General features: G+C 33.1%; 1 protein-coding gene and 1 long non-coding RNA gene across 15 annotated transcripts in view; one reads left to right on the top strand and one right to left on the bottom strand.

Moving 5' to 3' along the window:
• Positions 1 to 356: 356 nt before the first annotated feature.
• The window catches only part of LOC126872764 (kinase D-interacting substrate of 220 kDa), a 44,329-nt gene continuing 16,780 nt past the window's right edge, over positions 357 to 27,905 (bottom strand). For 2 of the 9 annotated variants that reach the window (XM_050632897.1, XM_050632894.1), the window contains exons 3-22: positions 10,066 to 10,197; positions 9,367 to 9,465; positions 9,185 to 9,283; positions 8,303 to 8,500; positions 8,078 to 8,176; positions 7,594 to 7,890; positions 7,040 to 7,415; positions 6,754 to 6,918; positions 6,463 to 6,670; positions 5,966 to 6,388; positions 5,663 to 5,885; positions 5,393 to 5,572; positions 4,847 to 5,306; positions 4,601 to 4,766; positions 4,049 to 4,523; positions 3,792 to 3,965; positions 3,571 to 3,724; positions 3,362 to 3,480; positions 3,017 to 3,131; positions 357 to 1,650 (exon numbers count right to left, since the gene is read on the bottom strand). In XM_050632897.1, the coding sequence (XP_050488854.1) occupies positions 887 to 1,650; positions 3,017 to 3,131; positions 3,362 to 3,480; positions 3,571 to 3,724; positions 3,792 to 3,965; positions 4,049 to 4,523; positions 4,601 to 4,766; positions 4,847 to 5,306; positions 5,393 to 5,572; positions 5,663 to 5,885; positions 5,966 to 6,388; positions 6,463 to 6,670; positions 6,754 to 6,918; positions 7,040 to 7,415; positions 7,594 to 7,890; positions 8,078 to 8,176; positions 8,303 to 8,500; positions 9,185 to 9,283; positions 9,367 to 9,465; positions 10,066 to 10,176 (4,905 nt within the window). In that variant the 5' untranslated portion in view covers positions 10,177 to 10,197 and the 3' untranslated portion in view covers positions 357 to 886. The other 7 variants (XR_007692178.1, XM_050632895.1, XM_050632898.1 and 4 more) reach the window with 7 other exon arrangements.
• On the top strand, positions 1,646 to 27,905 carry LOC126872799 (uncharacterized). Of its 6 annotated transcripts, none has more exons than XR_007692193.1 (5): positions 1,646 to 1,710; positions 18,059 to 18,210; positions 20,334 to 20,504; positions 22,558 to 26,732; positions 26,799 to 27,905. It is a non-coding gene; the product is annotated as an uncharacterized LOC126872799 (long non-coding RNA). The 6 variants fall into 6 exon arrangements; XR_007692189.1 differs by lacking the exon at positions 1,646 to 1,710 and adding an exon at positions 17,822 to 17,968; XR_007692191.1 differs by lacking the exon at positions 1,646 to 1,710 and having other exon boundaries at positions 18,062 to 18,210; positions 22,558 to 22,703; positions 23,219 to 26,732.

Below are 27,905 nucleotides of genomic sequence, written 5' to 3'. Positions count from 1 at the left end.
TAGAACTTCACAAAAATATTTTCAGTAAAAATTTAAGTACTGAAATAATAAAACTTACGGTGTTAAATATTGTCCCCGATATACATATACATATACATATGATACAGTACCAATAGTCTTTTAGAAATTAGAGAATGATAATCATCAATTTTTTGTTACCTAGTTTCAAAGATCTACTCTATAATTTTATGTTTAAATGCGCGATAATGAAAGCAATGTGAAAACACAGATATTTGCTATCATGAAATATCTTGTTAATTTTATGACATCCATTGTCGTATAAATTAGTAACATTTATTTATTTGTTATAATATATTTGATATTTAATACTAATATTTAAAATCAATACCATCCGGTATGAGAATTAGGATTTATTAAATATAATTTATTTTTTTGTACATATAATTTGTCGAGTTTCATTACTGCTTTCATGAATTGACTTGAATTAATCATTCAGCATATGTTTACAATATGATAAAAGAAATGTTTTCTGTTTCACTTCTTTGAAAAGAAACAGTTGATACGCTGGCGTCTCGTTAAATGCATTAAAATTAGTATCAAGGAATGTTAGAGTGCGATTATCAGATGTATCTTCTGCAACAATGAACTCAAACATACTGTACATATATTGCATAAAAGGCATTCTCTCTTTGTCTAATATTATCGCTCTGATGCATGAACAGCTTCGAACGCTTTATCTAAAAAGTTCGATATCTTCTATTTACTATGTACAAATGTGTGAATTTTCAATTTGCTGTTCTGACTATCTTTCTCTTTGAAAATATATATCACAAGCCCCGATTTAAGTACCATTTCATTTAAAGTTTTTTTGTCATGCGTTATTGCATATTAAGGAAACTGGCTAACAACTGTGTAGCAGATGACATCAAACAGGTGTTTCGGGATTGTCCCATTCCTCGGCGTCTTGACGCGATAAGAACCGCACTTGCGAAGCTTCTCGTACCATTAAACTAACAGTGTCGGAATAATCAACAACATCGATGGATCGTTCTCCATCACGTGGTAAACTTTTATTCGAGGAAATCGAGCTACTGTTCTCCTCGCTGCAGTCGTGTTTAAACACGCTATCAGATTGCGAGTGAGTTGGAGTAGATAATTCGGAAACTAACGGCGTGGACTCATCCTCGCTCTCTCCTGGAGCAGGCGAGACAGGTAACGTCCCCATAAGACGGTCTTTCAGTTTGCTTAACTTTTCCAAGCTGGAGTTTGGAACAGGGACCGATAAAATTAACTCATCATTTAAGGTCGAAGTCGAACATCGTTTCTTCATAGGTGTAGAGATAGCCGATTTCATGGGTATATTATTAGCTACATAGTATTCATCTGTTGATTTGGATCTGAAGGCGGGTCTGGGAGAAGGCGGAGGAGACACAAAAAGCGACGCTGGTCTACTACTGATAGAATTGCCTCCACTCTTTCTTAGCTCTTTACGTCCGAACGAACAAGCCGATCTGGTGCTAAGTTGAGATGTAATACTACGTTGAGAGTTCGTACGTTGAAGATGTACTGTCGACTCGAACGAGCTGTCGTCTGACGTCTCTGGTTCATCGTTGACTGGTACCCAGTGTAGAAGTGGATTAGATTGAAGAATCACGTAATCTGTATCTTGAGGGGCCATCGAAATGGATCCTAAAACAAATCTTCATATTATCCAGTTTTTCCTTTTTGGTCGCACGAGATGCATTAAATGTAAGTTGAAAGCTCATCCGTTAAGCGGTGAATGATAAAACATTAAGCATTATAGAAGAGGATTCCTAAATGAAACACGATTAGTTATTAAATTAATTTTTTTTTTTTTTTTTGATGAGATGATTTAATTGTTTGTAATATTGTTGTGATTTTGAATAACGATATAAAATTAAAGCACTCGATAAGCTTATAGATCTAGTCTAAGAAAGATAATATCACTTCAAGTTTCCAACAGAGTTTTATTGCCATTCGCATTTATAATATAATTATCCAACAATTCAGTTAGGATAATTGTACATACAGTACCAAAGAACACACGAATAAAGAAGAAAATATAATGATAGTCTTTACTTTGGTATATAAAATGTTTTCTTATAGAAGCTTATCTTTCTAAATATACAAGATCTATCAGCATAAACATCCCAAAAAGAAGTATATTTGTATAACATTCAATGACAGTAACAACTAATTATCACAGCCTGTTTCACAAATGTGTTCATTATGGAAAAATACAGTATTTCTGAATGTATGACTATTAAGCATTAGCATTATATTATTTGCGACAGGAATACCTAGAGTATTTTCCAGAATTTTAGGAATACAAAATGACACAGTTTTCTTTTTCGCAAGCTATACCATTAATGTACTTAAACTATTATACGAAAATGATATTTTTACTATATCTATGATAACACATACATCCAAATCACTACCGTAATAATAATAATAATAATAATAATATATTACAATGAATGACATTTTTCTTTTTTTAACACAGACATTCGTTTATATCATTTAATTATAGTAACCCAGTCTCTCGTAACGCGTTGGCACATTTTCAAAAATTTGACACATGTAGAGTCAATAGTAGGATGAAGGTGATAATAATTCTTTTAATTTCTATCATATATATTATACTTAAAATATATATGTATATAAATAAATTAGATTTTTATTGACTGTCCGTTGTATGTAGGTACACCTATCTGTTCATAATACTGCTACGATTTCATCTACGCATGAATATGGGTGGTAAGAAACATTTAAACAACAGTTATATTGACCAAATTTTCCGGCGGAACTGAAACATTGTGGATGATAAGTTTTGTATAACCATCTTCGAATGCAGTGAGGTCATATTGATGCTGTACACACATGATACATGATCGAGTTACACAGCTATATCTGATTTAAATTCATTAAAAATTTGTACTATATTCTAGTACGGTGTCACACTTTTGGTCTGGTTGTGGTGGTTCTTGAACTATAACCAGAGGCAGTGAAAGTGGTAGGGGAGAGGGCTCACCTGCAAGTGAGTCTGATGGTACCACTGCAGAAGATGGTACATCTAATACATCTTCACACGCTTCTTCATTTAAAGTTTGTAATGCACCACATATCATCTGTTCTTCTAAAGTTACCTGAAAAATTTAATTACTTGTTTCCCTATTTGATGTTTTAGTATTAAACTTATAATAGTTATTCATGTGTTTTATAAAGGAATTAATATGAAATGTTAAATACGATTTTGCTCACCTGGAACTAAAACCGAGCACGATTGTAATGAGAACAATACTTAATTAATTTATTAATTAATTGTTAGAATAAACATACTTCTATGATTTTATTCATATAGAGTAAAGAAGCTTACTTGTTTTTCCATAATAGATTGTTTAGTTTGATCTCGTCTAGGACCATCGGTTCTTGATGTTCCCTTGTCTTTATCTACATGTGTTGGCACACGTATCGAAGTATTTTGTAAAGCATGATCTTAAATAATAAGAGACAATTTTTATATACATTTGATATTTTATACTTTTATAATATATTACTATTTATATAAATAATCGGTATACGTACCTCCTCCTTTTCGTTGAATTTGTTCCGATCCTACGGTGAATCGAACACTTCGTGAACCTTCTTCTTGTGTGCTAAATGATGAAACTTCCAATTCTCTAAGCGACACAATCACCATACGAAACAATTCCCAATCTCCAAAAGCCATTTTAAGAACCTACAAATAAAGAATTATTATTGACTGCATAATACCTGTCAGTTAAAATCATGGAAGTAAAGCTTACCTTTTTCAACTCCTGTAAATCACAATGCAATAAAACTCTACCATTAATGTTATTCTCTTTAATAACTTGTTTGTACTGTGGTGCTTGATTAGGACTTATACTGTCGATCCTATCAATAAGGTCGCAAATTCCATTTACTGTTAAAGATGATAGTCTTATCTCCAAAATCTCGGACTAAGAAAAAGAAAATTATATAACAATATTGTAATAATAATAGTCATAGTATCATTATAATATCATGTTATATGTATATATACCGGTAATGTTGTAGTTGCAGAGAGTGGTTTAACCGCTGGTTCCATGGGAAGTACTTGCCACGATGGAGTAGTCTGCCAATCGAATGTTGGCTGCATACACGGTTGTACCCATGATGTTGATGGTACCGGTACATGTCCTTGTAGACTTGGTGTTTTAACAAGTTTCATTGTTCGATTTGATAAACCATTTTTATTTACACTCCATGATTCATGTGTATTACTAGGTAAAGTCCAAGGACTATACTGTTTATATGGACCAAGTAGTCCTGATTCTTCTTCCATACTCTGTTGCTCCTCTTTTATTTTTTTCTTAATATAAGGATCGAGATTTATTGTGAATGGTAAGAATATTTTCATATCGCTAACAAGTAAACTCGAACGATGAAACGTCAGGAAAATATCTAGTTTCCGTTCATCTCTATCCATTTCTAACAGAGGTTGAACTTCTTTAAGTACTGGGATTTGGGGTCGTATCCTAATGATTTGAAAAGAAGCATTAAATACAAACCGGCTATTAAAATGTTACGAAGCATTTATTCGGAAAAGACATACTTATCATAAAGACTTTTCAACGACATGGAATCATCTAAACTATCTTCATACATATCGTAATGAAGAATCAACCAAGACGTCCTAAATGGCCATTGTTCAGTAATATTGATCCAACTAGCTAAATGATACCAGTTGAAATCAATTTGGAATGCTTTTAATAATCTTCCTAAAAAGAGGCATATAATATATTAGAAACAAGCAGGACACATAGAAATGAGTCCCTCAGAGATTAGTTGTTTTTATTACCAGTGACATAAACAACATTCATTAATCTTCTCATACTACGAGGATTCACATCACTAAAGTAATCGTCAGTGAGAAGCATTTTATTGAGATCTTGTGCACCGCCCAATCGATTTAAATTGCTACCGATGCTACTTGCGATTGACTCGCTTAATCGTAATTTTCTACTGCCTTTTCTGCTTTGCGGTTTCAACTTTTCATTGCTGTTCATTATAGCAGACTCCGTGCTAAGTCTTCTGTTAGAAACAGAGTGATGCATTGTACTAGTCGCGGTGTAATTTACACTTTCCTCGGCTTCGGTCCACGTAGTTTTTCTACTATGTTGGGCAGTTTGTTGAGCTACTTTTACCTTTCGCAAACCACTGTTTTGTAAATAAAATGGAAGATGCACCATATTACGTAAGTAATCGTGTCCTCCGATATTAGACTCTGTGAATAATCTTCTACTATTGACTTCCACTGCCTGAATGTAAGAAACAAAATTTTATATCATGTAAAAAACTACACATATCACGTTTCATGAAAAGATAATGAAACATTTTGAGATACCTTGGCAATAATATGTGGATCGATCGCTAATATAACAACAAATGGATAACCGTTATCACTGAATAATGCTTGTATAGCATCTAAAACTAACAACACTTTATCTTGTTCACAACTATCCAGACCATCCACAATTATTACTAATCTGCTTTGTTGTGCCATAAAACTATCTAGGCATTTAACCTGTTTTATTTTTTACAAAAATTTTGTTAAGTATAAAGAACAGTTTAATGAAAATACATTATTCAATTATTCAATTAATATGTAATATACCATCTCGGTCATTAAACTGACTTCGCTTCTTAGCGTCTGTATAAAACCTTCGCTTTTTAAAGTCTCTAACTTAGAAATGCTGCGCTGTAGGTGCCGTCTTTGAGAGAAAACAAGTGCTTGCAACGTTCGACTCCATGTATATAAGTTTGCTATTACGCTAACAGCTAGTATTAAGGCAACGGTTATCATAATAATGTGTGATGTAACTCTTTCTATTGTTGGCCTGTGATATTAAAAATCGAAAGAAATAATTAATTATAACAATTTTGATTTTATAGTTTTTCTGAGAAATTGTATACTAACTCGCTGCTAGAAATATCGATGAGATAGACCGTAAGTACGGAAATACCAACGAGTAAACTGCAAAAGCAGAATTCAAATATAACTATATATGGTAAACAACAAAGATGTCTCCATTTCCATGTTGTCGTTGATTTATCTGGTTTTGGTCTGAATGCTCTGTAGAGTCGCGTGGATAAGGAACCAAACTCATTCTCAATGGAATCATAAAGCGATCCTACCATTTGTACTACTGCGTTCTCTCCGGCAGCAGTTGTGCCGACTCGGGTTTGGTCAGTAAAATAGAACTTTATGGGTTGAACAGTGATATCATCGTGAACTCGACCACCAGGAGGGTGACAAAAAATTACTTGTAAAAGCAGTTTCAATGAATTTAATTTTGTAGTCAGAGCTACCGTGAAATTGTATGGCCAATACCAATCATATCTACGATTTAAATATTTCATAATTAAATACTATGAAAATACATAAAGTATATACTTTCAATCTTGCAATCTTACCTTTTGTTAGCATACCAGACAAGTATCAAAAAAGTGTACGTAAAAAAAATAAGACTTATACCACACGCAAGCCCAACAATCCATGATTGGAGGGCAAGACCTATTGTGATACCCACTAACAAAGATACATGAGTTACTACTACGAATAATAAGACAGAAAATTGGAATACTGGGTCCATCCATTGGCGAGCAAAATTTTTCATTTCCTCTGAAAAAATTATTACCAGTATATGAGTATTTTATGCAATTTTTAATTTAGTTGTTGCATTTGTAAACCATTGCAAATATTACCTCTTAATTTATTTAACAAAAATGATTTTCCTGAACCCCACTTCGCGTAAAGGCCAACAGTTATAGGCGTTGAAAGAGATGGTTCACTGAGGATATCCGCTAACGCACTACTGTACAAGTCGTAACCAAGCATATTTTCATTATCTTCATTGGTATTAAGACGCCCTAAAATGAACATTCAGTTATATTCAGTTGATAGAAAAAAAACAAAAAGGAAGAAAGAAAGAAAAGAGGAACTATATTATGTACTATTGGCTTTATTTAATCTTATTAATTAATGACTTACGTGCACCAAATATTTGTCCAAGAATGGTCTTTGGATGATTGATGTCGATATTATAAGGAGTCTCTCCTTGTCTATTTGGACGGTACAGTAGTTGACTATTTTTTGGATTTCTCAATAGTATCTCAACGATGGCTTTCGATCTAGCTCGCATAGCTATATGTAGCACAGTATCACCTTTTTTATCGGTGGCTGATACTTTAGCTTTTTTGTCTAGCAATATCTGCACGATTTCAGCGTTTCGCGATCGAACTGCCCGTAATAATGGAGTATCACCATCTTTTGTCGCAATCTCTAAATCTGGGTTTGCATTTAATAACAGTTTCAATATTGAAATATTGCCTTTTTCGACTGCTATGTAGGTTGCAGTTTTCTTATCCTAAAATATTTATAAAATTTGAATGGTTGTCCTGAGATACTGATTAAAATACATCGCCAAAAATAATGGAGTCATTTTGGACACAAAGATAAACGAAAAGTATTTTACACTTAAAGGTAAGTAATTTTATTTGTGTAAAAATGAAATACATACAGTAATATATGATTGATATTTGTACCTTGCCGGCAATGTCGACATCAGCATACTTTTTTAAAAGAGATTCAACCACTCCTCTATGACCGCCTTTCACAGCATGAATTAAATTTGTATCACCAGCCCTATCTTGAATGTTCACATAAGCACCAGCATTCAAAAGAGCATTTGCTATTTCGTGATGCCCCTCTCGGCAAGCTATTGCCAGAGCTGTGCATCCATCTTTATCTAACGCGTTCACGTTTGGTTTATGTTCTAAAAGAAGTAGTACCACCTCCAAGTGATTCCCAAGAGTGGCCACTAGAAGAGCTGTCCACGAGTACTGCAGTACAAAGTTTTATTAATTATCTGAAGATTTCATTGAGAGAGGGAGAGAGAGAAAGACACGGAGAGATTACTTTAGAGATGTGAAACAACCACAAGTTCATATAACTGATCTGTCATCTTTTCTTTGCAAGTGCATAAAAATCTGTAGTCTAATTATCATTTATATAAAACTAAAGTCTTACCATGCCAGCAGTATCGACATTAGCACCAGCTTTTAGAAGAGTATCTACAATTTCTACGTGGCCTTTACGCGACGCCCACACCAACGCTGTAGTACCATACTAAAAATTGAAAAAAATGCATTAACACAGACTTCTCCGACAATGTATGGTAAGTCGCAGTATGGATTTTTCTGTCTCTAGTTAATACATCGCACGTGAACTTAAAAGATGGTAAATATAGATTACCTTGTCACCGACATTGACTTTAGCACCATGAGCAATAAGATCCTTAACAATATCGGGGTAACCCCTGCCTGCGGCCCATAACAACGAAGATATGTGAAAATTTCCATGTGCATTGACGTCAGCTTCTCGTCCTAGTAGCATCATCACCGTCGGCGACCTACCTTTATACGTCGCCCACATAAGTGCAGTCCACCCTCCCTAAAAATAGATTATTCCCTCTTATTACTATTTGTCCGATTTCTTTATGATTATTAAATATTTCATTCGTAACGAAATGAAACTTTAGAGAAACTTTAAAACATGAAATTAGAATATATAGATATAATTAATGACAGAAAAATATCGTAAAGTGTGAAAATAAAATAGCGAAGTAGGAAAATTAATAGGAAATTAATAGATGAATAAGAAAGGGATCCGTGTACTTAAAGTACTTAGAAAGGAATATCTTCAAAGGGAAAATCTTAAAAAGAAAAAAATTTTTCAATTTACAAAAGTTTGTGCTAAAGCTAAAGTGGTGTAAGCCAAAAAGTTGATAAGGACAAAAAAATTCACTTATTCTGCTATTCACCGAGAAACTGATGAAGATTTATACAACTTCTGCACAAAACAGAATAGAGGTTTTGCTTTCGAGATATGCTATTCAACCAAATAGACAAAGGATTGACTTACACCACTTTTACATTAAACGACTCGTTTAGAATAAATCTCTTTTATCTTTCAAAGATCTAAAAGAAACGTTTAGTTTCTAAAAATGTAAAATAAATATTTTAATTTCTAAAAATTTTAAATAAGCTTTGTTCGCTATCTTTAACTCGCTAGATATTGAGAAATTGCTCTCACTTTATAACTAATAAAAATATATTAAAGAATTAGAGACCTTACCATGTCTCTGTGTTCCAAATCAGCGCCATGTTCGAGTAATTCAAGGCACACATCTGTGTGCCCTTCCTTGGCCGCACACAATAACGCCGTCCAATTATCCTGAAAAAATTAAATTGTTTATACAATAGGCAGGAAAAAGACATATATAAAATTCAACAGATCATATAACACATAATACTAACTGCGTCCTCTGCATTAACATCTGCTCCATGATTGATAAGCTCTCGTACAAAGTGTATCTTTCCCTTAGTTGCTGCAAGGATGAGGGCTGTACTACCATTCTATTGTAAGAACAACGAAATCAACTATTTAGTATCTGATTATAGACAAAGCCAAATCTATTAAAAAATTATTAAAAATCTTTCAAAATTAGCATAATTAAAGGAAGAGTTAAATCATTCAAAGGGATGAAAAGCATGGTATTAAGAAAGTTTCGACCAAGATTACTTTTAACGAGATCTTAATCTTCACAGAAATACGGAAAAACAAATTCAGAACAGAGTCGAACTATACGAACACGCGCATAAAACAACACAAAAGGAATTTTCCTTGAGGTTTCAAGATCATTTGTGTTTTCTTCGATTCTCATAAATTCGTGGAAAAATAATTCAAGACAGAGTTAAACTGTCTAGACACATGGATAAAATAAAGTACAACAAATTTTCCTCCCGACGATTTTTCCTTCAAATTTAAATCATTTTTTAAAATGGAATTGTATATTTATAAAGAATGACAATTTCAAAGGAAATATCTTTAATTTATAAACATTTTAAATATAATATTTCCGACAGAGGGGGGGGGGGTACATTTCTCCATGAAATAAAAGCTGATGGAATTAAAAAATATCTTAATCCAAATGGAAGTGGTTATTTTAATGTTACCTCGTCTCGGTCATCGATCAGTACTCGTTTGTTTTCGAGGAAGCTTTGAAGACCAGCGAGATTATCGTCTGTGATATAGCTGGCGAGAGATCGGTAGCAGAGTGATACCATCGAGTCAGTCCGATGCAAGGTCTGTGAAAAAAATATCAACTCGTTAAAAATGAGCAAACGATTATTTGAGACTGAACTGTCACGTTTTTATTCGACAATAGAAAGCCTCAGAGCATAGCGAATTAATTGCTGCATAAGTAGTAAATGAGGAAACAGTCGGCAGAAATCGATACTTGGATAACTTGCGTGTGATATTTAAATTTAATATACAGGGTGGTTGGTAACTGGTGGTACAAGCGGAAAGGGGGTGATTCTACGCGATAAAAGAAGTCGAAAATATAGAATAAAAATTTTTCGTTCGAGCCTTTGTTTTCGTGAAAATCGACTTTGAATTTTCGCTCGGTACGCGTGCACTTTATCACGTCTCGTTATAACGGATCTCACTGTAGATCGTTGTCTCGATGGAAAAATTAAAAAAAAAAAAACAAAAATTAAAAAAAAAATTTTTTCCCCCCTTTCCGCTTGTACCACCAGTTACCAACAACCCAGTATAATATATTTACTGCCTTTCTACTTCTTCTAAAAATATAGAAAATTAAATACTTGATATTTAAATGTTATTCCTACTCTATTCCTTAAATTTAATATTAATCCTCAATCAATAATGCTGATTTATAGATGCTCATAAAAATCTCAAGTTTAAAATATTTAAATTAATTTTCAATAAATCAATGTTAAATATTCTGACCCAAACTGTTGTCACAAAAATATACCGTGTCTTGCGAATTTCGTAATTGTAGTAATTTGCCTTAAATTGCGCAATACACGGAACAATTAACACTTGACACGAGATCAAATGCTAAATACATAATAGTTTACACGACACAGTTAACGTGGTTTTTTAAGAAGTAAATAGAAGTAATGGTTCGACCAAATCAATTACCAGAGTAAAGATTTATCGGGAACATCTCTTTGAAGCCCCAAGTAGAAATAATACAATTTAGTATTTTAGATATTATAATTTAGTATTTTTAATATAAATAGCTTTAGTATATTTGTATAGTAAATTATATAACATGTATATTCAAACTTCCTAATTTTTCGGTCTTTCTATGCCAAGAAAGAAAATCACACAAATTGAGAAGTTTTTAGGCCAATTAGGGCTACTTTTATTTAGAGCAGGAATCGTGGAAAATGTTTCCGTTATCCGACTGGAGAAAACATGCGGTTGTAAATAATTTTCACGATGCATGGGCGCGGCAGGTATACGTAGAGCTTGTACATATTTCAGAGGAGCACAATAGAATATAGGTCAGCGATAACGAATGAATCAGAACCGGTAGAAATTGAAACGCAAGTAGAAAGGATAAGATACAAATGGAACCACGAACGTCGTTGCACAATAGTATTAGGTTGTCCGAAAAGTTTCTTTCGTTTTATAAGGAAATAATAGACGCACAATGATTTTTGTATCATATTAGTTTATTGAATTATGCGCGAATATAATAATAGAAATATAACGAAATGGATCATACCTAATTCAATAAAATAATATAAAACAGAAATTGCTGTTCATTTATTATCATCTTATAAACGAAAGAAACTTTTCGGACAACCTAATATTAGACGACAATCATGTAAAATCTCAAATCTTTGCTCCGGGATAGAAATAAAATTTCAACAAAAATATCCTAAAAATATCCTGATACATATACCTATTCATTTAGGTTTATTTATATATTTTATGTTAAATATTTATCTAGCAATAACATTTTCAAAACTCGAAGCGCACAAATTGTATTTTTGCAGAAAATTAGCATCTTCTGCGTGCGAAAAACATAGTAGATACATACATCAAACCTGGAGCTTGTTTGCAAGGCTGTTAATTGCGCTATTAATACGCCATGAAATTAACACTTCAAGCCTTGATACGATTAATAATATTATCAACGATGATTTGCTTTCTGATCGAAAATAGATTCGAAGTAATTATTATTTCGCAACAGTCGAATGTTAATAGTCGTGAAATGGTGGTAAAAAGAAAATTTATATAACAATACCTTAAAAGCCGGGACCTTAATTGTTTAACTTTTTTAAGATAGTAAAAATAATAAGCTGTTAATGCGGCTTTGGTAAGATACGTACATATACATTTCCATTCACACATAAGTTTGATCAATCCATGCGAATCACCTTAATCGTTGGAACGTAGACCAGTATTGGATCCATCTACCCTGATAAAACACCGTGACTCGTGTTTTACATCATGTTCTCAATGTTAATTCCGTTTACTCACGGACGAATGCGATATCGTTATGAATAAGTACCGGCGAGATCAATTTTAACCGAGTTCAACGAAATCCTATTATACAACTTACGTTTTATAACTTGCGTGCTATTCAATCAAATATCTATTCGCATCATTAAAAAACAAAAAAAATTAAAAATAAAGAAACGTTACCTCCGAAATATTTACTCTTTTACTGTCCAAAAACTTGAGAAGTTTGAGATCTTGGTTAATATATTAGTTCTACAATACAGTAGAATTCCATTTATGTGAATTTTTCGGAGGACAAATATTATTTTTCGTTCACATAATAGGAGTACGTTCGGATAAATAAATTTAACTAGCAGAAATTCAGTTAATCGAGTACTAACTAAAATTTCACTGCAATAAATGAAGTTCTATCGTAGTTGCTACCTAAATCTTTATAGTAATTCAGACCTTGCGTTTTATCTGAATTGGCTATAATAAATTAAACGAGCAAGGATAATACATTCAACGAAATCTTGTAAATATATACAGTACAAAAGCGTGGAATTACTTCTCCACTTGTGCTTATATTGAATCACCTATTAATTTTATAATTAATCTAAAATTAATCCTACAAATATGAATAGTAGTGTTCTTTACTTCGATGAAATTTTTAACCAAAGAATTTCTTAAGTAGATGCGAAGATTTCAAAATTGTAATCTTTCTTTAAATTCTTAATTACTATGACATACATAGTGAAGCTTGTGGCAAGCATAAATCGCAAAATTTTCAAATAAATGTTGTTGAACTGGTTAAACGTAACGAGAACGTTTGAAAAGTTTCGATAAAATAGAACACAAACTGGAATCATGCGATAGTCATTACTTATCACTTCATCAAAGACGTTACAAGAAATTTATGTTCATTACTGTGCCAAAAGTTTGAAATGAGCGATACAGCGACGAGTAATAGAATTAACCAGATTACAAGCCATTCAAAGATACCAAAACTACTACCAGGAACGATGATTAATGACCATTGACCGTGACATTGTTAAAGTATCCTTCCTTGAAATTTCACGATCTAACATGAGCATCAGTGCCACTGGAATATTTTATTCCTGTTCAATTATTTTATTTCAACGAATGCTTCAGATAATCTGTAGCCAACGATTAAATATTTCGTCTGAATTTAATTAAAAAGAAGTGTCAAAAAAGAAAAACAAAATAATTGGCAAAAAAAGAAATATAAGAAACATCTAAATCCAAAAAACGATTGACTCGATCAAGCACGATATTCCGTTAAATCTTTTACATTAAATATTTATAAAAAAATATCCAAGTATCTGTCCTTGATATCTTCATTCACCGTAAAAGACGTAGAACATATAATTCTATAAGGATATACACAGATAACAGAGACACAACAAACACTGTAAACCCTCTTTCAGACATTGTTCAACAACGAATTATTCATCTTAGTATCTGCTCTTAAAGCATTCGTGTCACATTTCTATTCCCATCATTACTTTAAAATTATTAAAAAACTTTCTCAAAATAAAATTAGACGCCAAAATTAGATTAAACTCACGCATAGTAATAAGTGTAAATGTTAAAACAATAAGACGATCCTGAGAAAGCTTGTGACTATTGTAATCCTTCTTTCAAACATTACTTAACGACGAATCCATCCTGGCATCTTCTTTTCAAACGTTCGTGTCGTATTTCCATTTGTGGCATTGATTTAAAATCGTTAAAAACCTTTCCTCCTTCTAAACAAACTAGATTTTCAAATAAGGTGGATTAATGTCATACACAGTAGTAAGCGTAAATGTTAAAACGTCAAGAAAGTGCTGAAACAGCTTCTTATTAATGAAAGCGGTTCCTCTTGCTTGATAAAAACATTCAAAAAGTAAAACCAGCTGATCTAATCTTGAAAAAGTCTACGATCACACAGCTTCTTATTAATGGAAGCGGTTCTTCTTTCCTAGTAAAAACACTCGAAAAGAAAACCAGAGTAAAACGGCGATCTAGGACAGCGACTAACCGTTTGCGAGTGTCTGCGAATTCCAAAGTTGAACTTCCGGCCAGGTTCACCATCGGTGGCTGGCGCGGTGAACGTGAATGTGGGTACATGAAAATACGGGAACACGTGGTGATGATGATGGTGATGATGATGATGATGCGAATGATGGTTCGGATCCTCCTCTTCGCCTTCTTCCTCGCCTGAAATTGGTTGCGACCCAGGTATATGAAGTCGAAGGAATGGTAACTTCATCTTCAACCCGGTTACTCCGCTTCTTTCTGGTATCTGCTCGCTGATAGACGAAATGTTCGACAGTTCGTTTCCATTCGACGTGGGCAATAAACAGTTTGGAACACCTGGATAAGCGCTGGCCAAGCTGGGAGCTAAACTCGAACAAATCGCAGCATTTGCTATGCTGGACCTTCTAATAGGATTAACGCTGGTTCCTGATAAAACATTTTGATAGTTGGCAGTTCCTGATTTTTCTCCCGAATCTAGATCTATGTTTATAGCAGGCAATGTCAATCTTCTTTGCGTACTCCTCTGATTGCCTCCTTCTTCCGAATTTGTACAATTTACATCATTTTTCGGAGTCTTGATGGAGTCTTGTCGAGTTTGAAGAGGATCTTCTAACATTTTGGATGGATAGGTGTTTTCCAGACTGCAGGAATTATTGGAAAACGCGGACATGACTTTGTAATAACGTCTGATTAGAAGAGGAGAGACAGAGACTGCCGACGGAGGAACTGCTTTAATGGATTCGATATTTGGATGAGTAAGAATCTGCGAAGTCTCCTGAATTTCTGCAGCTGTCACCGATTGTGCTTTTTCTCTTGGTTGATCGAGTAATCGTAAATTTTGTAATGTTACGCCTGTAGGATCTTGAAGACTTCTCTTGCGTTGCATGGAAGTATTTAAATTGGAAGATTTATAGGTTTCGTACGAAGAAAGAGATCTATGGCGTTTAAGTTCTGAAGGATTCGATGTTTCGAAAGGAAGAAAACTCGAGGTCGAGTCGCGCTCCAATTTCTTTGTCAAATCTACATTCTCGTAGGAACTTTCGTTGATGATATACTTAAACTTCGAGCAGAGAACGCCGAAGTTTTGGTCCGCACTGATCGATCGTGGCGAGCTTCCGGAAGCGGAGATTTCATAATTTTCGTTAGGAATTTCGCTGGAAGCAACCGAAAATCGTGTTTCACTTTCCCAATTATCGCTTTGCGTCTTTTCAATCTTCCCGCAATTTTGCGAATCACCCGACAAATTTTCACCGTTTGCGAATTTATCGATCCTCTTCTTCTGGCTAATTGATTCTCTCGAATCAATTTCTTGGGAAGGTCCACTATCTGATCCATCGGAAGAAGTTTTGAACTCGAAGCCTCGTACCTCTCTTCCCTGTTCGTTCAAAGTTCTATCGACAAATTTCTCTAACAAAATTTGTTGTTGGCCGACTGATCCTTTTGAAGATCGTCCCTTTGAGTCACCAGAATTTTTTGACGACTTAGATTCGAAGCTTTGTGCTTTCTTTTCCTGCTCGTTCCAAGTTCTTTCTACAAATTCTTCTGATAAAATTTCATTGGCTGTTTGGTCGTTTGCAAACGAACGTTCTTCTCTGTTGATTGCAAGATCTTGCGCTTGTGATTCTTGCGACGCAACTACTATACCAGAATCCGCTTCAATCGTAATGGAGAATCTTCTATCGGTTTCTCTAGCTGCATCTTCCGCTTCTTTGTTCTCTTCGTCCCCTTCTTCCTCGATGCTGATTCGAAAATGATGTGTCGCGATCTTGACACGATCGTCTTTGGCCTTCCGCATTGCATTCTTTCCTCAACGTGCTTCGACGATACTCCAAGATAAAGCTTACTATGGATAAATACGTGGAAAATTTACGAGATTCCTTTCTTTCTTTTCGAAAACAAACACTGTGGCTGTTTGAGATATTGATATTTTTAAACATTTGGCCATTTGTTCAAATATTGGTATGATGTCTTTGACCTATAATTCTTCTTTTATCGAATCGCGTTGATAAGAGAAAGCGTGAATATTTTTAAAAATATTGGAGTGTCGTGTGGATAGAAATTACGATTGCAGCGCGCTCGATAATAAAGATACGAAGTAAAAATAAAAATAAGAGAACAATAGAAACAAACAGTTCGGACGGAAAGTCGTTGGGAGATTTTGATTTTGAAAAATACTAAATAATTGATGTCCTACGTTCTAAGAACTTTTGCTTCGTATGACGTTGCTGATGTCGCTGCAAGACAGTTATTAGAGATATGCATTCTGGGAATAAGAATTCTAACGATTTATATTATCGAGATGAGTCGTAAATTTTTATAAGATCCTACTTTATGAAACTATTTTGTTGAAATGACGAAGTATCATAAAATCGGCCGAGAAATAAGGTCGTAAAATGAGTCGCTGTTTCAAGGACAATGAAGGAAAGTTTAATACGATCAAGTACTCTACATTTTATCAATCTCTACAATTCTATCAAAATTTATAATCTACCATATATTATAAAAGACGAACCCTGCAGAATTCAATATACGATGAAATATCCTCAATTTTAAATTATGAAAGTTAGATTCTGTAGAATCCAAAGCAGAATAAAGTAGCTTCCGTTTCATCCACGTTAAATCATAAAGGACACATTTTATAACATCACAAAAATACAATAAAATATGCTCTATCTCATCGACATCAACGAATGAAAATAAAACCCTACAGAATTCACGATGCAATAAAATATACCCAATCTCATTAACTTTGGTAAAACTCTACAGTATCCAAAATAAAAGGAATTACATATCTTGCATTTCACCAACTACAATTCAGATTCTAGAAAATTCAAAATAGACTAGATTAGAACAAAAATAGGACGAATTATCTTCCATTTCATCAACTGCAACTTAAATTCTATATAATTCTAAATAAAATGGAGAAGGAAGAATTCATAAACTATTCTCAGAATAGTTAGAATTCGACAACTATTCTCCACTCGATCCACTTAAAACCACATTCAATACCGTAAAAAACCGACCCGCGACAAGTTAGCGAGCCTGAGCATCCTTTCCAAATTTTTCGTAGTCATCCCTTTCTTCCTGCCTCTTCCTTTTCTTCACCTCGTCCAGCACCAAGGGCTCTCGGAACCAATGACAAACGCGTTTATCTCTCTCTTTATGTATAAGTATATCTAATGCACGCGGATCTAGCCAGATCTAGCGGAACGCGTGCGATCTGCGACGCCAGCAGATCGTTTAAGACCATCGTCTGGCAAATCGTGCGACATTTATATATCCGACGTGGGATCTTTAAAGTCGGGTACACAGTCGTGCGAGATCGTGTGTAACACTGTGTGCTCTCTCCACAGTTGTGTTTCATTGAAATCGTTATTCTTGCTATTTGCTCTCGAAAAAGCATGAATAAAATCCGTGCCATTTGAAGCAAAACCGACTTTTGCCGATTTTTATGTTCCCAAGGGATCTCACGAATTTCTATGGTTCGTGCGTCACGAGCTCGCAAATATTTGAGCCGTTTATTTGAGCCAAATTGACACCGTGGAACAAAAAGTAAAGGAAATTGATAAAATTATATCAATCGAGTGCTTTGGTACTAAAATTTTCGAAATGTAAAGATAATCCATTTCGACCTGTGAATAGCTCGTTTATTAGATATTATCGCGAAACGAAGCAAGGAGGAACTCGTAATTGGAGAAGAACATCCAGGAGGAACGATCGCCAAGTCTGTTGGAAGAGTACTATGACGCATGATCGTTGGGTTGAGGACACAAGACATCACTATGACGTAACTGGTAAGTTGATTTAGTGGCTTACGACTTACGACTGGCCGTCGTAAATTTCAATTGATTATGTTACGATAAACGGAAGGTTGATGTTTAAACTGATAACGAAGGTCTTGATTCCTGATGAGGAGATTTTGTGTTTGGCACTTTCTGATTAATATTTGGTGCAATCTAGGGTAATATTAATTGTAAATTAGCTTCTCCGAGTTAATATTTACATATTGGTTGATATTGGTTAGAGTTGTTAACGACTGAAGAGTTGTGTATGTTCACGGGCATCGAGATTAATCCTATTTAGATATCATAGAAAGAATATTGTCTGTAAATTTCATAGCTAGCTAAATTTTATAGATTATGATCTTCAAAAGATCCGATAGACTTCCGATAGATGTTTTGTCTGACCCTATAAATTTTTAATCGACTTTCAATACGTTAGAAATATACAGGAACTGATCGAATAACCTGTAAAAGATCTGTAAAAGAAAGTTGAAAATGTAGAATCAAATTTTTTCACAAGTCGCTTTGTTTCAGAGAAAATTAAATTTGGAAATTTATCATACGCGCGTATTAGGCCGATTCTTAACTAAACATGTTTTAACTCTATTTTCTTGGAAATAAAGTCCTTAGACGGAAAGATTTTATTCTACATTTTCGACCTTTTTTTTGCATGTAGAATAATCTCCTGCCGATTATTTAGTTCTGCCCAGTCCAGAATCAGTGATGATTAAGTACACTTGAAAAAATTTTCAAACTCCACTTTCTCGATAACTAAGTCGAGAATAAAAAGATTTTATTCTATATTTTTTTCTTATTCATCCGCAATGAGTCACGTCGTGTCCGCTTTTACATGTGATTCGATCGGACTCTGTATATATATATATATATATATAAAATCAATTATTGTGTATATAAAAGCTATATAATTATAGAAATTATCGTATTTTTGCGAGAAAAAGAATAAGTTGGCAATTGCTAGATAATTCGTCATAAGAGAATTTTTTAATTCTTCAACGCATAATGTCGTCATTTAATAGCATGGTGTTTGTATTTGTATAGGACACGTGTTGTACGGTTTGTTCAAATGTAGTTATACTATCAAGGTACATATTGAGTATCGGTATAAATGAGTAAATGATGCGTCACAAATAAATTATTTTCTTATTTTATTATCTTCCGGAATGTCTTATTGCCGTGTCTTCTTTTATATTTAGAATATGTTATCGCTTTATAGTGTTTTAAAAATGGTACTAAACGATCAGCAAGCTAAGCTGTTTATTGTACTTTCGCGATAAATTAGTCTGAGACCTGTTTATACGTTTTTCGTATGTTACAATCTCTTCTCAAATAAAAAGATACACAGAAAATCATCAGGTAGATTTTTGAGCTACTTTTCTATAATTTTGCGCCATGTGAATCGAAAACTTCAAAATTGTTTACTGTATTTGGAGAAATTATGGAATTATACGTTAACGCATTAAGAATTGTGAAACCGGATTTAATGATAAACATTGAAATAAAATTTTCAAATAGATTTTATAATAGATAATAAAAATTTAAAAAGCAGATTAAACATGTTACACAATAAGTAATTAGGAGACAACTTCTTCTCAAATTCTTAGTACCATTATAATAATAGCACTATAATATTATTATAATAATGTAAATTATAACGCAATTATAATAATGTAAATCTTCAAAGAATTTATATTGTAAAGAAAAAAATTAATTGCTTTATATTTTATTAATACACGAATGCCTTTAGATGGAAGAACGAATCAGAAATAAAATACGCATAAAATACATAAAAGAATTAAAAGGTGGATCAATGCAACAAATTAAACAATATGGATCTCCGTGTGCAATTTATTACTTCGCGATAAGGTATAGCCTTACGCGCTTAAATAATGACGATGCACTGTTAACAATGCATAAATTCGACAAACAATCTTTTATTCGTTTGTATTTCGCGATAGGTGCAGCAACTATTACACACTGCCTTTTTTCTTTAATGTATGCCGACGATGTAAGCTGCGAAAAAAAAGATGATTAGAAATTAAAATCGGTTAATTTTTAGATCGCTAATAATTATACTTTCGCAGACTTCTAACTAGAAAATTATTTTTACTCGATAGAGCTAGGCGAGAAGACCGCGCGTCCTTGCGCTACTCGCGGCACTTGGGCCAATTAAAGCATTCAAGAGACTAATCAATTGTGTACCGACAAGTTGTTTGCAAGGGCTTATAAAAAGAAGCGGAGAAAACGAGCTACGATCGTTTCGTCGACGATCTTCTTCCTTGAACATGGTATGACAACAGAGACATTTTATTATTTCATTCTTAATATATGGAAGAATTTTGAAAAATATTTTTAAATCGCTACATTCGACTAGATGATTAGATGATCGATTTCTAGTATTCAGGTCTTCCATACGTTTTGTTTTTTGTTTATTCTTTTGATAAATAAAATTATAAATATGTAAATCCTTGCTATGAAGAGCTTAAGAGTATATAAATGTTACAGTCATTAAAGTTTGATTGGTCGGATTTTACTGTTTAGATCTCGTACATGATATGTCTTGTGTTCCATATTCTTTTGAAGAATACAATTATAAATGAATTGATTGCTATGAAAGGTTCGAGTATACTGTACAAATTTTAACTAACCTCTTTTAAGAGAAAAAGAAGAAAAATATGAAAACCGACGATGGATAATAATACGATTGAAATACAAATTATAGTATAATGGATAGCAGAGTGAGAAGTAGTGTCAGACAGTAGTTAGTCAGACAGTGCCGGTCTACGTTCTACTTAATACCACTAATTACTTATATTAAAACTTGCACGCAATTACGTAATACTTAATGATAACTGGAGTTTTAATTAAGATAAAAGAATGTCTATAAGTACACTGAAATTATATATTACTAAATATACTACTATATCTATTAAATTCTTTGATTTATATAACTTTCAGATAATCCACACTAAGTTAAAGTAATTTAGTTAAAGAAAAAAGTGGCTATTGCCATCTATTTTAACAAATATACGATCGATTTGACGTATACATGTCTAGTAGCAGATGCCATAGATAAATTATTTATTCCCGTTTCCTCTAATCGATTGTGAATCGACCAGAAGAACTCTAGAAGTTACGAAGAACTAAAATATTCGAACGTCATCGACTGGTGAGCCATGAGGATAAATACTTGGTAGCGTTTATCGGAATAATAGAACATACAGCTGCAAACATTTAGATACGAGAGCATACGTAATCCTCAAACTACTTTAATCCTCATTATTCGTTTATCTATTCATTATGTAATCAGTTATTTTAGTTTACTTTACAAACTACCAGCAGTTCGTGAAAATTTGTATAGCTGCAATTTAATACAACTTCGATAGGTATTATATCCTGCAATTAATCGTTCTAAATTCATCGACGAATATATCATGTTCATTGAAGTGACCAAATGCGCTCCAAAGTGTAAGGAAAACATATCTTTAAAGACTCTGTTGCATGTATCATTTATCTCTCGAGTCACGTTGAAAAATGTTGGCACGATAACCAGGCAAACGAACAAACCGACAAAATACTTTCATTTAATTCAATCTAACCCACCTGTGGGTTTCTCACAGTTATGAAGCAAGCATAATATTCAACCTATAAAGTGGATATAAATAAAGGACATAAAATACGATATTTATCTCTTAAAATTTTGGCAGAGATCGCAGACAATCTTCGAAATCTTCTTGGTTAGAATCGATTGAAATTTGCCTGTTAAATATCAGTAAAAGTTAGCCAAAACTGAATTTTAGACCTCAATTTCTGATTGATAAATTATTAATGCAACTGCCAGCCAATCTCTAGTATTTTATATTTCATTAAATATAAAACACAATTCGATCATTTTTTATTTCATCTTTACAAAATTTTCTTGTCCCTGCTGCAAAAATGTGAATTTGTATAAACGACCGCATTGTTTCCTCCTTAAATATAAATTTCCTAAAATACTCGATCTTGGAAATATACATTTTTCAAAATATTTAGTTCTCAAAATGTAAATTAAATTATTTGACAAAAAGGTCATTAATGTCTTGTAATAAAATAATAATTTTTTTAACGAGAAATTTCAATATAAATATTCTGCGTTTGTTAATATTTTTCCAAGAACACATCTTGCAACTAGAAATTTTTATTATAGTTGCGTTATTGATGTAGTACATGTATTATAATATAGAAAGAACAGTCTTTTCTTTGAAAGATCGATAAAGTTAACGAAACAATTAACGCTATTTATTTGTTAATTAAATTGCATTTTATCCGAGTTCTGTCTGTACCTGTTTGCTTCTGTTCCAGATCGAATGTATCACTTGTTGGCAAGATGAAAGAGATCCGTAACTGTGAGCCAATCCCTGTGGCACCAGAGATGGAAAGGATGATACATTTTCTCGATTAGAACCCAATAAGTTACTCCTCTCATTTACGTATTCCATCGAAACCAGGTCAATATCGAGAAATACTCTCATATTCTAACAATAATAATCAATACTAGGTTGATGAAGTCATTATTGAAACACTGATGCACTCGTCGTTTCGTGCTATTGTACGCTTTTAATTTTGTAGCTCGATCCACTCTGCAAAATTTATTTCCATTTTCTCCAAATTCTGCTTCTTCTCCTTTAATTTTAATTATAGATAATTTGATAATTTTTAAGTGTTTCTGTATTTTGTCATTCTGTTCTGGTTCTCCATTGACCTAATTCTGATATCATCAAAGTTTTCCATTTAAAAAAACCAACTTTATTCTGATACCACCAAAACTTTCCATTAGAAATATTCTCCTCTCAAAGTTTTCCTCTACACTTAACAAAAGTCCGGTTTTATTCAGATACTTCTGTCATAGAAGAATTTTATAAAAAATATTCTCTTTTAAGTCTTCCTGTATGATTCGTTAAAAAACAATTTCTTCTGGCATTTTCACTGCCGAAGGTTCCTATAAAAATTTGTCTTTTTCAAGTCCTCCTTTAGAACCAACGAAAAACCAATAATACCTTTCGCGTGACACTCGGATCACGTGCATTCTTTCACAAACAAGAAAATTAGTCACGAATCCGACGTTTACGTTTACGGAATGTTTCGCACGTGTCGCGAATTACACAATTCCAGTGATTTATTTCTCGTTAGCACAATTTATCACGTCTTCCAACGGAGCAGCAAAAAGCTAAACGTACTTACGTCAATGGTAAAAATACTTTTACGCAACAAATTCACTCTATTTTATTGCAATCAATCACCGATAAAAAGCAAAACAGAAAATGAAGTTTATTTCTAGAGGGAATTTTTGGGAGATTCCAAATAAAAATCAAAAAGTCAAAGTTTCAATTTCAAGTTGCCACTGTTGGAAAAACTTCGTGTTTTAATAAAAGTTTTTACAAGAATTCACAGTTTATTCCACGATATTCTTATATAGGCCAAGCTGGTGCACAAATCAACACGAATTGATCCAAAGTATGTTGGTTAATTAAGAGTCAGCCAGTTAACTTGCAGCGATAAGTGCCAATATTTATACCATAATCTTCGTTTTATCTGAACAGTCTAATTTCAGCCAATTTTCAGATGATCTTATCGAGACAGCTCCTAAGGAATGTATCTGGAAGCAACGATACCAAACGAAAGCTCTGCTCGAGTAGACGTTCATTGCCCCTCATCATTTCGTTCTTCGTATCTATGAAAAGTATTCGAGAAGCAAATAGAACAAATAACGCCGGAGATACACAGCGAATCGAATCTTCGAGGGGAAATGTTGATCTTCAATTGCGTTTTAAAAGTGTGTTTAATTGTTCGAGATAATAGCTCCCTATATTTTCTGTAAGAATTCTGTAAGAAATTAAATCTTCGAGAAAGTATGTTGATCCTTAGCTGCGTTTTAAAATGTGTATAGTTGTTCGAGAAAATTGTCTTCTGTATTTTCTGTAAAAATTCTGTATTATTTTAGTGAAAATTGGACATAGAATGTTGAGGTAAGATTCACTTATCTTCTTATATAAGCTTTTTTCAAAGATCTTTGATTCCTTGATGTGAGGATTCTTTTTCCTATTTGGTAATTTTGCTTTCTGTACTATCTAGAGAAATTGTTATTATTTTGTAGAAATTGGCTATCGAACATTTGGTTGAGAGATATTAGAATTTGAAATTGATATAAAATTTCTTGTTTCACTTACGATTCGTTTAAATTTTCTCCTTCTTATGGAAAATTCTTGTTTTATGCTATTTGCTGGTTTTATGATCTCTGTTATCCACAGAAATCAATTTTATTTTATGGAATTTTGGTAGAAAGCATTTGACTTTGGTTTTGATAAAAAATTTCTTTTTTCTTCTTATAAAAGATTTAATATAAAAATTGTTCTTGTTATAAAGGAACGTAATGATTCTCTTTCCTTCTAAATTTTAATATTCTTCTATTTTAATTAATCGACACTGACTTCTCTGGTGAAAAACATTATAATTCTAAATTTAATACGAATCAGTGAACTACAGCGTGATATTTTTCTCATTATATCGTTGATGTGTTCTCATATCCATGTTCTGCTCCCATTACATTCAACTTAGATTTTGTTTGACCGATCGCTGTACACGAGTTGTTGGATCGTTGCCTCTGTTACTCGTTACACAAACTTAATGGAGTTACCGGTGTTTTCCAGCAGAAAATTGAAGCTAACATGTGGTTTATTTCTTCGACGCGTAATTCACTAGTTTTCACCGATCGTCATTCGTTTTTCGAGCACTTAAAAGAATCTTTAATCGCTCAAACTGGAGCTACGAGTTAGCTCGATTGATCGCGATTAATCACCGATCGAACTGACCATTTAATATTGTTTTCACGAGGTACAACAATATTTCATACCTTGTACACTCTGCACGACACTTATCATACTGTTCTATACGTATAAACAGAGACAATTATTGATCTTATCTTATCGACAACGTGTTGTACCAGTATTTCGTAATATGAAACAAATCATGCTATTGGTATTTTTTTCTCAATTAAAAAATCTTCCACTCGTCGATATCATATTTTCAAATTCATCCTAAGGGAAAATATTTTTCTGTTTCTTATTTTGTCACAATTCTTCGACAGAAAAAGAAAAAGATTCTTTTCGTGCAATCTTTCGTTGTAAGATTGAGTAAATAACGATTGGATATGATAACAATAACAACGACTCGACGCCGTCAATTAATTTAATTTATATTTAAAGAGCTAAGTATTTTAGGAAATTTATATTCATAGAGCGAAACATGCGGATGTTTATGCAAACTGATATTTCTACAAATATAATTAAAGCTATAAGACCTATATAAAAAATTGTTTCATCCAAATATAATATAACATATATCACATATAATATAACATCGACAAACATAAATATTATAACGGGTTCTAATTTCTGGATATTTTATGTATTCCTGCAGATTATGTACAGATTTACGTTGTTTAAAATCCGCGTGAACACATAAAAACCCGCAGGCGAATTACAGTAAATAGAAATTTTACTTGGCACAATGCAAGAGCATCGCATCTTATCGCTTACTGAAAAATAATTTTAAAAACCGAAGTGAATCAAATAAATGGTCAATTATCGCTACCTTGTGGCAGCTGTTACTGATAATTCCGCGATAAAAATGTGGTCGTTCGTAATAGATATGATATCGAATAAAAAATAACGGATATCCAAAGGAAATTGATTCGTGGAATATCGAATGAAAGAGTAAGCGCGACAGTGATATAATTCTATCCGTGAATATGAATGTCTCATGTTTGTGATTGATCATAAATGTTGTGTTACAGTTTTCAGTATTAAATTTTAAAAACTTCTGTCTATGAATATGAATGTTACATATCCATGATTTGATCATGCATTTCGTATTACAATTTCCAGCATTAAATTCTAAATATTTCTCTGATGTATAGGATTTATGTAAATGTTTTTAATGTGTTACATATCTTCAATAATATTATGGTGTCCTGATATCATCTGATCCTAAACTACAAACTTGATAAATGAGATTCATCGTCCTACAGAGGCATTTAATCAAAATTAGACTTTGGAGAAAGATTGTACATTTCATAATAGCTATAAAGACAGCTGCTTGAGATCAGGTTGGGTAAAATAATTCGTCCTGGCACCCAATGACATTCACAACCGATAGGTATCTCGTAAAAGCATTTTTGGCATCATATTGCTATGCTATGACCACTCGTTTATTATCGTTCGCTAATCGTTAAACGATTATCGTTAATGATTCACCATACACTATTTATACAATAGACCATTTTGCAACACTAAAAATGAAAAGACCAATTCGGTTACGAGCAAAACCAACTAAACACTGACATATAAATGATGACCGATGTCCATCATTTTCTTTGACATCCACTGGAGCAATAAGAAGAGCTTGCTATTTATTAAAAACACACACGATTATATCTATAAATATCAACAAGATTGTTTACTAGTATAAACATCTACAAGGTAGAATATCAACTATAGTATCATAGTGGCAACATAATTACGAACGTAATTTTTAATTCTTCCTAGAATTTCGAGTTATCCACGAAAGCGTTAAATTGATCGTGAAAAAAATTACTCGAGGGAATCCTTGGAGCTTTGACACGTGAATGACAGACGGCATTCTGCGTTGAGATTAATCCTACGATAATCAACGAACACGTCGACCGTGAATCTTCCCTCTGGCAGCGACTTCACACCCCCTTTGTGCTACAAAGAGGAAGTTAAAGTTCGACTCTTCTGGCACACGATTCAATCTTCGAGGGAATCGAGACGGTAAATCACTGTCGCACCCAGTGTTCTTCGTGTATTGGCACACTGTCGAAGGTAAACGAAAATAGTCGTGCCCCTCTAACGTGTAAAATTCTAGCACATAGGAAGATGTTCGACGATATCGAATTGTTGTTCAAGAAAGCAATGATGATGGTTGGATCGAGAAGATAGCTGTATACAAGATCATGAAAGTATTTGACCGTCTGTAGACGATATTGAATCGTTGTCGAAGAAAGGAATGATGATGATTGATCTCGAAGGAAGATTCGAAGCTATATACAAGATGATGAAAGTATTTGATCGCCTGTAGACGATATTGAAGAATGAAATGATGATGATTGATCAAGAAAGAAAATTCGAAGGTGAAAGTATTCGAATATTTGTAGACACCTTATTATTAATACGAATATATTATGACGAATGTATTAGATGTGTTATTTGGAATATTTTGAAATTTCACTAACACTGTAATGAGACTCGACTATCATGATTATATTGGTAATGTTTGGAACCTGTTTGAAAATATACGTAGAAAATACAAGATGTTTGATTATATATTTCGTACAGACTAGAAAAGGCGTAAACAAGCATCAGAATTTAAAGAATAAGTTATGTATTATATCAGTAAATTTCAATAAAATGATATTTAATTTACTATCAAGTTATTATTATGCTCAAGGTGGCTTCTTCTACTGTATATTAATTTTTTACTAAATATATGTTTACAGTAAATACCATTCACATCAATCAATATCAATACATCAATCGTGACAGTCTCATTACAATGCTGATGGAATTTCAAAAATGTTTTATATAACACATACGATGTACAGTGCCATGAATAATAATAAACACTTAACTCTA

Source organism: Bombus huntii, chromosome 14 (assembly GCF_024542735.1).
Source record: "Bombus huntii isolate Logan2020A chromosome 14, iyBomHunt1.1, whole genome shotgun sequence".
Lineage (NCBI taxonomy): Eukaryota > Metazoa > Arthropoda > Insecta > Hymenoptera > Apidae > Bombus > Bombus huntii.
The sequence above is the reverse complement of the archived record's forward strand: the minus strand, read 5'-3'. Positions and strand labels throughout refer to the sequence as shown.